Source organism: Coptis chinensis, chromosome 8 (assembly GCF_015680905.1).
Source record: "Coptis chinensis isolate HL-2020 chromosome 8, ASM1568090v1, whole genome shotgun sequence".
Taxonomy (NCBI): Eukaryota; Viridiplantae; Streptophyta; class Magnoliopsida; order Ranunculales; family Ranunculaceae; genus Coptis; species Coptis chinensis.
Window position 1 is genome coordinate 95,654,396 of NC_141463.1, and position 13,946 is coordinate 95,668,341.

At 36.3% G+C, this 13,946-nt stretch overlaps 1 protein-coding gene across 1 annotated transcript; it reads right to left on the reverse strand.

The window, feature by feature from the left end:
• Nucleotides 1-10,974: 10,974 nt before the first annotated feature.
• Nucleotides 10,975-13,436, reverse strand: LOC147484727 (uncharacterized). Its single transcript, XM_086579803.1, has 3 exons — nucleotides 12,452-13,436; nucleotides 11,706-12,346; nucleotides 10,975-11,622 (listed from the first exon to the last, which is right to left on the reverse strand). Exons 1-3 carry the CDS (start codon nucleotides 13,434-13,436, stop codon nucleotides 10,975-10,977), a joined length of 2,274 nt encoding a protein of 757 aa, XP_086435929.1.
• Nucleotides 13,437-13,946: the final 510 nt, after the last annotated feature.

Below are 13,946 nucleotides of genomic sequence, written 5' to 3' on the forward strand. Positions count from 1 at the left end.
ACTTAAAGCCCTTCCGAGAATTTTGTGGGTGAAATTTTCGGGTACCCTTTTCATTTAAAAGATTGGACCAAATGATGAAAACTGTTGTTGCCAAAACCAAATTATGAAAAAATTCCATATAAAAACTCACATGCTAAAATTCAATGGAGGAACATAATTCACTCGTCTAACTCTCAAACATTTGGTCGAAAGCATTATTAGTCATTGTCAATGTTCCGAGATAATCAAAACTTAATAATTGAGTACTACCAAAACAAAGCTTAGTACTGGTATTTTATCTTTTTCTTGCATAAACACAAAATCCACTTCAATTCAATTCTACTTAATACCATTTCCAAATAAACGAGTTTGTGAAAGTACTTGAAGCCTCATAAGTATATCTGAACTATGTTTCTTCTCAAACCGATGATTCCTATAACCTTGGAAACAGAGAATTATATCGAAGAATAATCGGCTGGTTTCAGAATTTTTCTGATTCTTTGTAAAATCTGGAAACGGTGTTGAAACGGTGCAAAAAATTAGTGTGGTTTCCTACAAATTGGAAACAGAGAATTGTATCAAAGAGTTTTATTTACACACTTGCATTTATAACGAAGCAAAGAATGCCACCGGAATTGGTTGTGCAATCATGCGTGAATGTTTGAGAGAAATAGTTTCATACTTTCATGTACTGTCATGGTCATTTGTATTGAGGGTCATCACAGCTTCTGTTGCTATACTCTAAGAATGTCCACCGAAAGCAATTATTGTAGGGGTTACCTGCAATCTATGCTTTGAATCTTACAGCACTCCATCATATCAAGCAAATGATACTCCAGTTGTGTCCCTCTTGACTTGAATGAAACCAGAATGAATGAAAATGCTAGTTATTCATAAATCACAGGATAGTGACACACGAAAGAAAATATAGGATATGGAGTAATTAGAATATAAAGAATTAGTAGTGGGATATATGGAGAGAGATTTACATGAATTAGTATCAGCGCTATGAAAAAAGGACCAATGATGTATTATACGAAATTGATGGACATTACATTGCATAAATGTATTCGTAGTTGTCTTAGTCTAGGAGTGCACATCAACACCGTACTCAATGTTTTTAAGTCAGAAACAAGAAATTAAGAGAAACTAAGATAAAATTTTCATAAATAACTGAATTTGAAAGCAGAGAAGAACATGAAGGAAAATATTAAACATGATGTCAACAGATGATACTCGCTGACATAATTAATACATAAATGCCTGAAAACATCCAGAAACTTGATCTTACCAGCCGGTTGGAAGAGCAGATTTATAGAAAGAGAAAAATGGAGAGGAAAAAAGTAGCCACCTCCAATGGCATGAATTCAGACTGCTATCTAGATTGTGAAAAGGGAAAATATAAAGTTGATTGGCGATTAACGGGTTTTAATTGGGAAGGAACGGAGAAGACGAACGAACGGGTATTTTTTTTTGTTGGGAAACCGCGAAACGGTGTCTCTATCTGTTTTCACGTTGAGTTTTATAGTCTTGGGAAATGTTTTAAATTACCAATTTACCCTTGGAACGTAAAGTGAAGAAAATTTGGTAGGTGAAACTTTTGGGTACCCTTTTGGACCAAAACATTGGGTTAAAACCGAGGATAAGAATACGGGGACTAATAAACGGCAACTGGTTTTCCCATTATATATAAGATATAAGATAAGATATATAAGATAACCCGTGCTTTACGGCACGGTTTGTTATTCGGCGTTCATTATAGTGATTGCATTTGCTTGGTATGTATTAATTGAAAACCAGAATTGACTTACTAAAACATGGCGCTCAATTTATTCAAGGAAATCACTTGAGTAATTAGTGAGAACATATACCGAAAAAATCAAATTTCATGTTTGATAGTACTTTTGCATGCAAGAACGGAATAAGAAGCGACAAAGTGGATAAAAGGTTCGGATCTAGTAATTTGAATCACTAACATTTAACTCACTATTGATAGCAGGCTAATACAAAAACACACAGAAACACACCCACACACAGCAGGCTAATACAAAAACACACATAAATACACCCACACACATTGAACTGGTACAAAAGTAGCACAACATAATCTTTCAAAATTCAAAATGAACAAAAAAGAAGAACAATACACAGTCAATGTCGCTGGTACGTAAGCCTCAATTTATGTTGGCAGATCCAATGATTATGTATTCATCATCAACTGCAAGAAGATATTACCAATAAAGAAATTAACACCACTTGTTATCAGAAATGAAAGAACAAAAACTTAATAGTGTTGTACAAAGACTTGACAAAAAAACTCTCTTTACAAATGAGCTTCAAGTTAACTGAATTGAAAGGGTTGTGATTTGGAGAGTTTTCATGATTAATTTCGATTATAAAAGTTAGCAGGAGTTAAAATTGAATTTTCTGGGTAATCAATAAACCTTCACTTAGCTATCATCATCTTTGTATGAACATATATCATGCATGAAACGCCGAGCTGCTTGATCTCTGCTGTAATCTGTATCAGGTTCTGGTTGCTCCGTGGGTACATACTCTCCACTCTTCTTCAAATCCCGATTCCCCAGATAGAAGAACGTCAAATATTCCTTAGGCTTTGCTTGTATTCCCTTAGCTTCAAGAGCGTGAATAATGTCAGTGTACATCATCTCCATTGTCCTATTCTGCCAGTCTAAGATTCCCCGAACAATTTTAACTCCCTAGTATCCCTTCTGGCCACATTAGGACCACAACATAGACAATAAACCTTTCTCCAGCTTCAATTTTCCCATTTTTTGAGATTTAAAACTGTGGTGTGAGCCAAGGTTGAATCTGACTACCAAATAACAACCTCATACACCCGAATTTGCCGTGAGTTGGATTGGTGGAGGAAGCCAATACAAAATTATAGTATATACGAAGTTAGACGAAAAATTTGTGGTCATTAGCAATTCTTTTGCAAAGACAATTCATAAAGCAAGAAACATTGTTAATGAGTTGTACTCTACAAAAGAATTTAAAAGGGACTAAGGGCGCAACTAATTCAGGGAAAGAAAGGTCACCCACAATCCGAAAAAGAGAGAAGAAAGCGGCAATATAATCGCATATGCTACTTTTCATGATATAAATAACTTGTAGAAGCTTTTGACCATCTAACTACCTATAAAACATGATGCAGTTTGTTATGATGGGTCCAGTATGTTAATTCTTAAACATTTGAAATGTTAGTCTATGAAAACAGTAAGTTCCTTCGCATTGCCTGGTAGAACTGGAAAACATCTATGAAAAACGAAGAACTAAAAGAAACAAAACACGTGTCACTTATATCAACTCCATTCACAATATGTGTTTTGAGTGGAAATTAAACAGGTAGATACCTTGAGCTCGACGTCAACATAATCTGATCCAAGCTGTGTTGCTAAACAAAGTGCATCTAGTCGTGAATTTCGTCACCTTCATAATGACCACCATCCCACTTGGGCCTGGAAAAAACACATCAAATATTAGCTCCTGGCACATAGTAGACTAAACTGTATATGAATGAAGAGGTCATTATATGTTAAGCATTATGAAAAGATTGCTATTGAGCTTCTTAATATAGTGGAGGTGGAAGCAATGCTTGAAAATTATAGAGTCCACCAAGTAGGTCCAGAGTATTAACCTTTAGTCCAATTATCATTTTGGCATTATGTACATTCTGCAAGTTTCGTCACTTATAGTACAAACACAAACAGGGCTTATATCACGAAATTTCTCATTTTCTTTTTAACAGTGTAATGTATTTAGGAGAGTCCAACACGAAGCCTAAAATATGATTTGTTCATCCAATGTTGGTAACAAAAACACACACACACATTGAGCTGGTACAAAAGTAACACAACAAAATCTATCAAAACTCAAAAAGAACAAAAAAGATTAACAGTACACAAAAAAGATTCTATGAACACAATCTATCGTTAAAATTGTGTTCATAGAATTTCTTTTGTAAAGACACAATTAAGAGTTCCTCAAGTATAAATGAATGCAATATCTGGTTGGCAAGTGAATTGAGTCATCACCACCCAGCACACAAACACACAAACATTATGCAAAAAAAAAAAAATCAAAGGAAAAAGAAATAGTCGTTCCTAAAAAAAGGGCATATAACACATGAACAAAGGAAAACCAAAATCAGCGAGAGCGCGAGACATACATAAAAAATAAAGTTGTTACATTCCTAGCATTGGTAGCTAATAGGCATGGCGTAAATGGAAAATCCACCATGTAGAATTTACTGGCCACCATATGAAAACCTCGACGCCATTACTCTCGTACCTGTGGTATTTATGATTTGGGGGGGGGGGGGGACATATATAAAAGAATGCTCTTGTCAAGCCAATTGGATAGCTTGTAGCCACGTCAAGATGATAATAAGCAAAATTCTTTATCCAATGCGAGAAAACAAAAATCAGTATGCCATTTTTTTTTGTATAAAAGAGTAGGTGTGAATGAAACAATACTTTATCCACTACTGATCACATTCTATGGTATGACTGAATATGATCAATTTGAATTTGATAATGGCCAGCATTTTAAGTATATTAGGGCTCATGAAATGTAGTTTTCTAATTTGAAATTCAACAAAATCTAATAGCAATATATATATAAATAGCAAAATCTATAAAATATATTGACCCAATAAGTTACAGCTGATTAAGAGTTTTTTTTTAACTACAACAGTGAACAATCAGCATCAAGCATATCACAGACATGATAATTCAAGATATGTAGAGTGAAAATGTTGTTTTGTCAGACATTAAATGTAGTAGAAGTGGCCTAAATACTTTGCAGTAAGCTCGCCAGCTAACCTTAGGCAACAACAAATTTTTATAGATAAAGACTAATAGAATTCTGTTTGTTGCATGGAAATGGAGATATAGATCCGCCTATTAAACACATTAACCACAAATGGACCAAAAGGTCACATTCAAACGGGAGGAAATCCTAAAAGCAAAGAATCATACATATTATTAAGCATCTTAAAATGGGTTGACATGTATAATTAGAGAATTACAAACACCAAATCGTAAGAAAATCAAGGCTTAGCAAACTACATAAGTTCATTCTCTAATCAGCATATGTTATTAATGTTAATCCAATAGACTTGAACAAAAGTCAAATTTAGATAGCAAAAAGTGTATTAATGCAATGCACTACATATTGGACACTAATGGTAGGAAACAAATTGCAATGGTTCAAAACTTATACTCTATTGTAGTTTAAAAAGGTGGTAAGGGGATGCAATGATGCTACTGGCAGGAAAAAAATTGCAATGATTCTAAACTTTAACTATATTGGAGTTTAAAAAGGTGTCAAGGGATTTTTCTTACTTTAGCTACAAATTATCGAATCGTAGTGAGTACCTTCCAAGTAATAGTTGTGATACCCGCCAAGAGAGCCGAAAATATCTGCATTAATCAGATATGGCTAGTTCGTCTGACTTTGCAACAACTAAAAATACGAAATACTAAAAAAATAAATTTATCGTGTCAAATATGCCGAGGCCATTGGACTCAAACATGTTGCATGCTGCAATTGGATTCAAAAGAAAAGATCTGATCATTGGAGTCATCCCCCTATGGTCGCTAGCGTTACGGATTAAAGGACTTAATCTTAACACTACGCATTACACTTTAATCACAATGAGTACTTTATAATGTCTCAAAGGCAAAGTAATTAAGGGAGGTAATGCAAGAAAAGTTGTTTTAATCTACTTGTGTTTGTTTACTTTTGGGCGAGTTTATTCTAGCTAGCGTTATCAATAATATGATATTGTTGTTTAAGGAGGGTGCTCATGATACCAAATAAAGCTAACGAAAGCGCGTTACATAGTCTTAAAGCCGTATTAGTAACACTGCTTAGGTGTTCTAGATGGAGCCTGAACACAGGCATTACATTTGTGTTTTCAAAGATGTCTCCATAGTCTTCTAACTTACTTACTTTAGCATGAAAGTCAACATGACATAGCATGTAAGTTAGCATCATTTTGCATTCCAACACACAAAGAAGAGAAAATAAGACGATGGTCAATAGGCTTAAACCATGGCATCATAGGAATAGGCCGACTCCTTCTATACCATCCACGTAATTGGGCACTTTTGATAGGGATCATGACACAATAGTTATACTGCTTTTGCAATCCTTTTACCAAATTTGTCTAGGCAATCCTACTTTCAAATGAACTTTTTGGGTTTTGAGAGAGACCCAAGTGGAGGTTCTACTAAGGTTCTACTTATTGAGGAGGGGTTGCTCAAAAAGTTCAATGACTATTGTAAAAGCTTTATTCTATCTTTATACACGTCAATCAAGTAATATCAATGAATATTGAATAAATCTAGGATATGAGTTTGTGAAAAGTTGTCTCGCCATTTGGAGCATCACCTATATTCCTTTTGTAATCACCATCAAACATAACTGGGAAAATATAAGTTTTCTTTATATTAGCTTGTTCTCAATCCCATGGGAAATTCACCCATCAAACCTGAAATCCAAAATAGTACAGTATTAGCCAAGTTTCGGCACTGAAAATCATAGACAAACTAACTAACCTAACCAATAAATTTAGAATCCAGTGTGCACAATTATAATCCAGATGTTTGGATCACTAAACACACATAAACAGAGTAAAAATAAATCACTTAAAATAGATGAGCAAGTATTGGGCTTAGGGGTTCTGAAAATGTTTGAACTGTCCTCTAATCAGCAAGCTAAAAATCCTTAACCCAAAAAATAATATAATACTGGAGTAAATCGTAATTCATAATGTGTTACCTTAGCTTTCTTCGGTATCTAGATGATTGTCTTCATATTTATTAAAAATTGGTAATTGAAATCACAACAAATGGATAAATTATACTATTTGTTCTCCAAAGAGGTTAAAAAATGTCAAGAACTATGGTTGACATCCTCATCTTCAGATGGGTCATATTGACTATCATATTCCTCTTCACTTTCAACATTCTCGTTCTTTTCGATTGTGAGACGCTCTTTTAGAACTTTATTTTCTTCAATCAACTGCTGATAACTTGCTCGCATAGCTTGATGTTCTTCAAGCAGATTGTCAAATGTGAATTCTATTCGCCGGTAGCGCACATAGTACTTTTTTTTGTCCTTATAGTTGAAGTCTTCTATTTCGCAGCCGTGGGTTTCTTGTAAAAAAGCAATTGCTTTCTTTGCAGCATCCTGTTTTGATGTTTTTTTGTCATGTGAACGTATTCCTAAGAATATCTTCTACTTTTTTATTTTGGCGATTTCAACTTCTACCCATGCCTCATATAAATTTTCGTGTAGGGTGTATCCGTAGGAACTGTTGCGCATGTTGAAATGCTTGAGCATGTGGTGGAGTAAGGTTTTGAAAGAAATGGTGTAAACTGACATACCCGATTCCATGACCTACATATTAGTCAAAATCGTTAGTTGTGCTATGGAAATGAAAAATACTACCAATGGGCAACAACGCAAGATAAACAATATGCATGTTCATAACCATAGGAGAATGAATTAAAGGTGTTGGCGTATAATTGAAGAAGACAGAGGAAAAGGTTCATGTCCACACTGTTTTGAAGAAGTACAGTGGTATATGCTAAAGCACAAAGCACAACAATTTTTTTTTGTACCATTTGACCGCTGCTAAAACCTTGCATGGAATGCAAAACATGGTACAATCAATACTTGTGTGCGAAACAGTGACTTTCTTTGCACCACTTTGAGCATAGACAACCCAGTACAATTACAACCAGCCTGTAGGATAGCTTGACTATTGTAGGGTTCTAATATGAATTTTATATTGCAATACCATTATGATTTGAAAGCATAAACTGATGTGTGGAATTATAAAATGATGCCTGGGTGATGAACTTAAATGCATTGAAGATAGTATGATGTAAAAAAATGAAAAAAGAACTAAAGAACTAAAAAGAAAGAACATAGCCAAACAAAAAATAGTACGCAGAAAGAAAGTTACAGGCGCATAGATAGGTTCAAGGAACGCAAGCATAATCAATTTCTTGTCAATGAAACTAAAGCAGTATGCAGATGATAGGGATGTACCAAATCAAAGATTTGGTTTAAACCTTTGTGGGATTTAGAAACGAAATAGCAGGAAAATTGAATAGGCCAAAAAAAGAAACAAACAGAATGGATGGGGAATGAATTTTAGCATAGAAATGAAGACAAAAATACAGTAGATTGTATCCCACACTAAAAAAGAGAATCACAAAGCAGCAACCACGAATTCACAAGCTTAAAATTAAGTGCCATGCCTGACTTGCCATTTTGCGAGAGAGGGAGATAGTAATAATTGTAAAACACACCACTGAAGCCAAAAAACCTCCGATTGTTAGGTTGTTGTTTCTTTTTTTTAATTGGAAACAGGTATATGAATTGCCAAAATATACACAATAAACCAATTTAGTTTTTATATTACAGAACCATAAGTTTTATTTTGACAGCAACAATAATAAGGGAAGGGAAATAAAGGAAAAAGTCAAAGTTTAGCAAAGAGAGAGAAGAGTGAATAAACCATGATGCACCTCTTAAAAAAACTTGTTGTCGTCTTGAAGTTTAGGGGGGTAGTAACCAAAATGGTGCCAAACACTCAGTTATATGGGGGATGTCTACACCAAGTAGCTTTGTTCAAAGTGTTGAGGAGAAAGGTTGCCGACTCGCGGGTTTTATACTGGTAGAGTTAAGAGAACAAATCAGGAATGTTACTTAATCCTTTACTTTGTAACCGACTACTTTTATGCTTATGAATTTATTCGGCAGAAAATTCGGACAAAGAGGAAGGCCTGAAAAATGGAGTTATTATTAGTATTTTTTAGAGGATGGAATTAATTTAGTGTACTATTATGTTGATTGTGATTGTTATTAAGTAACGGTTCGGAAAGGGTGTTTAAGGGAGAGGAAGAGAGGGCAACGCGTTAAGCCCATGTCGAAGCCCATAAGGAGAAATTTTGGTTTTTTTTTTTGGATAATGGTCAATACAAAAAAATGGCAATCAACATACATTAACACATGTAACGGTGAATAAATATATTTCGATTAAACCTTTATTAAGCTCTTTGTAAGTTGTTAAATTTCAAAGGTCAGTTAATCAATGCTCTCCATGCATTGCGAATTGTTAGGAAAACCACACAAACATTCTGGTTCTATCGAGACATTATTTCCATTGTTATTTCTAATCTTGATAGTGAGCTTTAGATGTGCTTTGTTATTGTAGTTGTACATTGTTAAGGCTGCATGGCAACCCGAGGATCCCCTGGGAGGTGTTGCTTCGCGCTTAGCAAGAAATTTTTCGCTGGAGTCACCGGGTACTTCGCAAAGATTATCCATTCTAAAAACACAGCATTACATGTCAGTTAGAGGAAATAATGCATTATTTAACTAAGTATATTCGTTGTAAATAAATAACAAACCTTTGAGTGGAATTAGTTGATTGTGAATAACATTTTACAAACGATTACTTAGTCTTTATAAAGGAGGTGCTTGGTAATGTGATCATTTAATGCTAAAAATACCAAGCTTATGTATATGTATAGTTTCTATATATTCATAATAAAATTATTTGCTGACCCCATTTGTATAAATTACCAAGTTTATCAATGTAAAGAAAAGTAATGTATATAGTAAGTTTCCTAGATTTGAAGTATTTGTTGGGTAAGTATTTTTTCTTTAGATTATTTCTTTACGGGAGTGAATGTTGTATGTCCATATTTGCCGTTGGTAATTCTACCAGCCATGGGGAAAAGAAATAAAATGTATATGGTAAGTTATTATGCTCAAATATAGAATGGACTACTTGTACACGAAACAGATCCTAATATCTTTGTCAGCGGATTTGTTACCTTACTTTGTATTATATGACCAAATGAATACATGCTATTTGGATTTTGTTACCTTATTTTTTAGTATATGACCAGGCTAACCAAATTAGATTACTTCTTGAAAGGGGTAAAAAAATATGAGTGGAAACGATATGTTTTAAACCACGCATCAGGCGCCTAGCATAGAAGCAGTAAAACAGTGAACTGCATAGACTTCCTTTCAAAGTGAATCACATGAATATGATGCAACCTAATTGAATGTCATGTTTTGCTGCTCGTCGTGCATGTTGTATTTGGCAAATCTTAGGTTGAACTGGTATGGAAGCATAGGAGTAGAATTGGTTGCTTCTGCTGCCACCTATATTGAGCCTACCGATACTAGCCTGCACCACTTGAGAATTATGAGCCTGGTTAGAAAGCAATGGAAAAAAGAAAGGTACAAATGAAAAAAAGGGTGGAAAAAAACAACAACAATAGTACGACATATTCTGTGTGTGGAAGTTAAAGAAATCATTCAACATGAGGAAGTCATGTTCTTCATATTTTTTAGAAATCATGACCTAACACTCTGTCGTAAAAGGCAAAATAAAAGCAATTATCCAATCGTGCCATATTTTATTTGCATTTAACATTTTCTCCCTAATAGAACTAACACCCTAATTTAAGTGCTTAGCGAATAAGACGAAAAATAGAAGGATGGCAAATAAATGTGTGTCGCTTGATACCCATAATACTAAGATCATGTTCAAAAGTTGATCTGACTCACCTGTCCATGAGTGATGAATGTGCCACAATACAGTCATCTATTATAAACATTTGTTTTAATAAAGTAGTAGTGCCATTATTAAGTTGTTGTTAATGCCTTAGTGCTCTAATAAACCCACGTAATACATCACAATGACTTAGCATCCAAGATGTACAGTACAATCTAGAGGAGGGTATAGTGATGTATATCTAATAATAGGCAATGTAAGAAAGGCATAGACATAAGACGGCTTACCTTTAACGATGCTACAAAAGCACTTCAGGGTATACAATGTTGGTGGTGCAATTGGATGAATTGGGTGGTAGTAGGACAGTAATTCTTTTTGAAGACGTGCACCTAGATAGTGCGACATAGAGCTGGCCATGACTAAATGCTGGGGGTCTCTAAGTTGATGCCGACATACTTGACTGACTGTCCTTGAGACTTGTTGATTGTCATTGCAAAAGCCAGTCTAACGGAAAATTGCCGTCTCGACATTTGAAACGACATTTTAGTTGTTGATGGCGTTAGGGATATCCTCGGAATAAATATAGTATTTCCAGCCTTGGCTCCAGTTATGATCATTGCTTCCAGTACTCTACTTTCGCAGCGTAATACAATCAAACGGGTTCCATTGCAAAGCCCATCTCTTGGGGCAATATTCCTAAGCAACATTATAGGGCATCCTGTTTTCAGTTGGAGATTAAACGGCGACAAGCTTGAGGGATCTAGGGAATTTAAAAACTCGCTAGGGTATGTGGATCCGTTATTTTGAGGGATTGTAACATCATCGACAACTTTATCTGCAGCTAAGTAAGAAATCTCTTGCCCGGGGAACAAATTCAGGGCAGCTCGGTTAACGACGCTGACATCATCATTTCGAGCAGCTAGGATGGTTCTTTCAGTCAAGTAAATTGGTGTTGCCGTCCCACTCACATTCAAATCTGGATAAACTGACGAAATAAGATCCCCTATGTTAGCACAGTTTCGTATCCTTCTTAGCAACTCAACAGTATCTAAAGGATTTGTGCCAACCTAAAAAAAATTCAGAGAAAATTGTGTTAGTAACCTGCTTTCTTAATCTTTAATTTTTATGATGTTTTTTATTTGTAAAGTACCTTGATCAAGTAATCTGCGAAGCTGGCATTATTAGGCTCTGACATCTCGAACCTCATGTTATGTACCAAGTGCAAGACTTGTACGTGTGTCCATAGCTGGGATCTTCTCACTGATGCTCCGACTAATTGTTCTCTGGTGCCTTTTGGTACAATAGGCAACATTTGCCTGAAATCTCCGCCTAGAACCATAGTAATTCCTCCGAAAGGCTTTGAATTTTCTCGGATATCCCTTAGTGTTCTTTCAACGGCTTCGATGCAGTGTTTGTGCTGCATGGGGACTTCATCCCAAATAATTAAGCTAACTTTCTTGAAAAGATCAGCATGTATGGAGTTTTTTGAAAACCCGCAGAAGGTGTTGTCCATAATATCCAGTGGGAGGCAAAAAGTAGAGTGTGCGGTCCTGCCACCAGACAGCAGCAGCGATGCTATTCCCGACGATGCAACATTGATGACAATATGGCTTTGACTATGGCAAGTAGCAGCAATTTTGTTGTAGAAGAATGTTTTTCCTATCCCCGCTGCACCATTTAGGAAGAAAGTCTTTCCCATATTGTTTTGCACTGAAACTGTTATCTCGGTGTGGACATGAAGTTGTTCAGCATTCAGGCATTCCACATTTACATTTGCCTCTTGTTCAAGACCTTCGTATTGCAATTCCCTCTACTCCCAAATAAGTCTGTTCCCACCTAGCTGGTCCTAATCTTTTTTTGGGTTTGGCATGTCTGGGAAATTAGATAAAGTCTTACCTGCTTCGAAAAGCAACTTGTTAATTAGGAACAAACCATAATCAGCTATTTCCTCTTTAGTCGGACTTTGGTTGTTAAACTTGGTACGTATCATGTGAGCCAGATCGTCACAAATATATGCAGAAAATTCATTCCATAGTGTTGCTGGACTAGTTGGGGAACATTCCAAAAGGATTACGCTGAACAATCTACGCAGTTGGTAGCCGGTCTTCATTACCGACGCCTCTTGTAGACATTCTCTCCACTCGTCGTCGGATTCGAGAAGGCCACGTGCAACACATGCTGCTTTGAACGTGTCATGCTCAAAGCCGTCAACCGTACGAAGATCTTCAAATGATGTTGGTCCTCTAACAGCAGTCAGAAGCAAGCGAAGGTAGAAGCGCTCTCCGGCATTTGGATTTGCAAAGTACATTCTCCCAATAGCATAACTGTGGTCCCTTAGTTTCCAAATCTTTTTATCTCTTTTCCAGACATAATACTGTGGGAACTCCTGGTAAGTATAGCTACGAGCACCCGGATCTTTGGCACAACATTTGAAGAAAGCCGTTAGAGTTGATCTCTGATTTCTTGCTCTTGCAAGAACTGTAGCCTTTGACTCCTTTGCATTGTAAACAACTCGATGCATCCCTTCCAAATGAACTGCCAGCCTTTCAACATGTGGTAACTCTTTGTGCAGAGGGAACTCGAGAAGAAGCCATGCAGCTTCGGGTGGGCCGACATACCGTGCATCAATGTACTGTTTGATCTCATCATCAGTACCAACAATAAGCATAGTTGCCCTATCATGCCCTTTATAAATGTATTTGTGAATATATTTAACTGCATGAACCGATGTATAAACTTCAACATTTATATGGCAGTTGAACATCTCTGATAAGTGGGGGTTGTAGGGGACGACATCTCGGTTATCAACTTTGCAGTCGTGCACCTCGTATTCGTTCCCAGTATTGCGCCGTCGGTAAACTGGATATCCAACTTGATCCATTGTAGTTTCATCTGTAAAAGCGTGCGGGTAATGTTTTGTACATCGACCATTCTCCATGTAGGGGGCCTTTGGGTTTTTAGGTCCACATGGCCCGTGTACCATACACCTCTTCATTGTCTCGAAAAGATTAGGTTCCGAGATAGGGTTTGGGAACTCCGCAGAAACAATCTTATTGACTTGATTGGCGTTACGAATCTTATCAGGTTGCTTGAGGAAGATGAGTGCATGCATGTGTGGCAGTCCTCATTTTTGAAACTCGATAGTGTAGACGGATGCAGCTTGTTCGCCAAACACGCCGTTATTTTTATCTCTTCCATTATTGCTTTCCTTTTCATTTCGAATACACGGGCAACCACCAGTCCGCCGGGACCACGGTTTGGTGTGGCTTAAGAGCTTTTATGATTTCTGGTTAATTTGGATTTGCTGTTGCTGTTAGGAATACATCCGGGTGTTTGTTGTATCGTGTAATGGCCATTGAGTCTTGGTAGATCTCATACATATGTCTCGGGC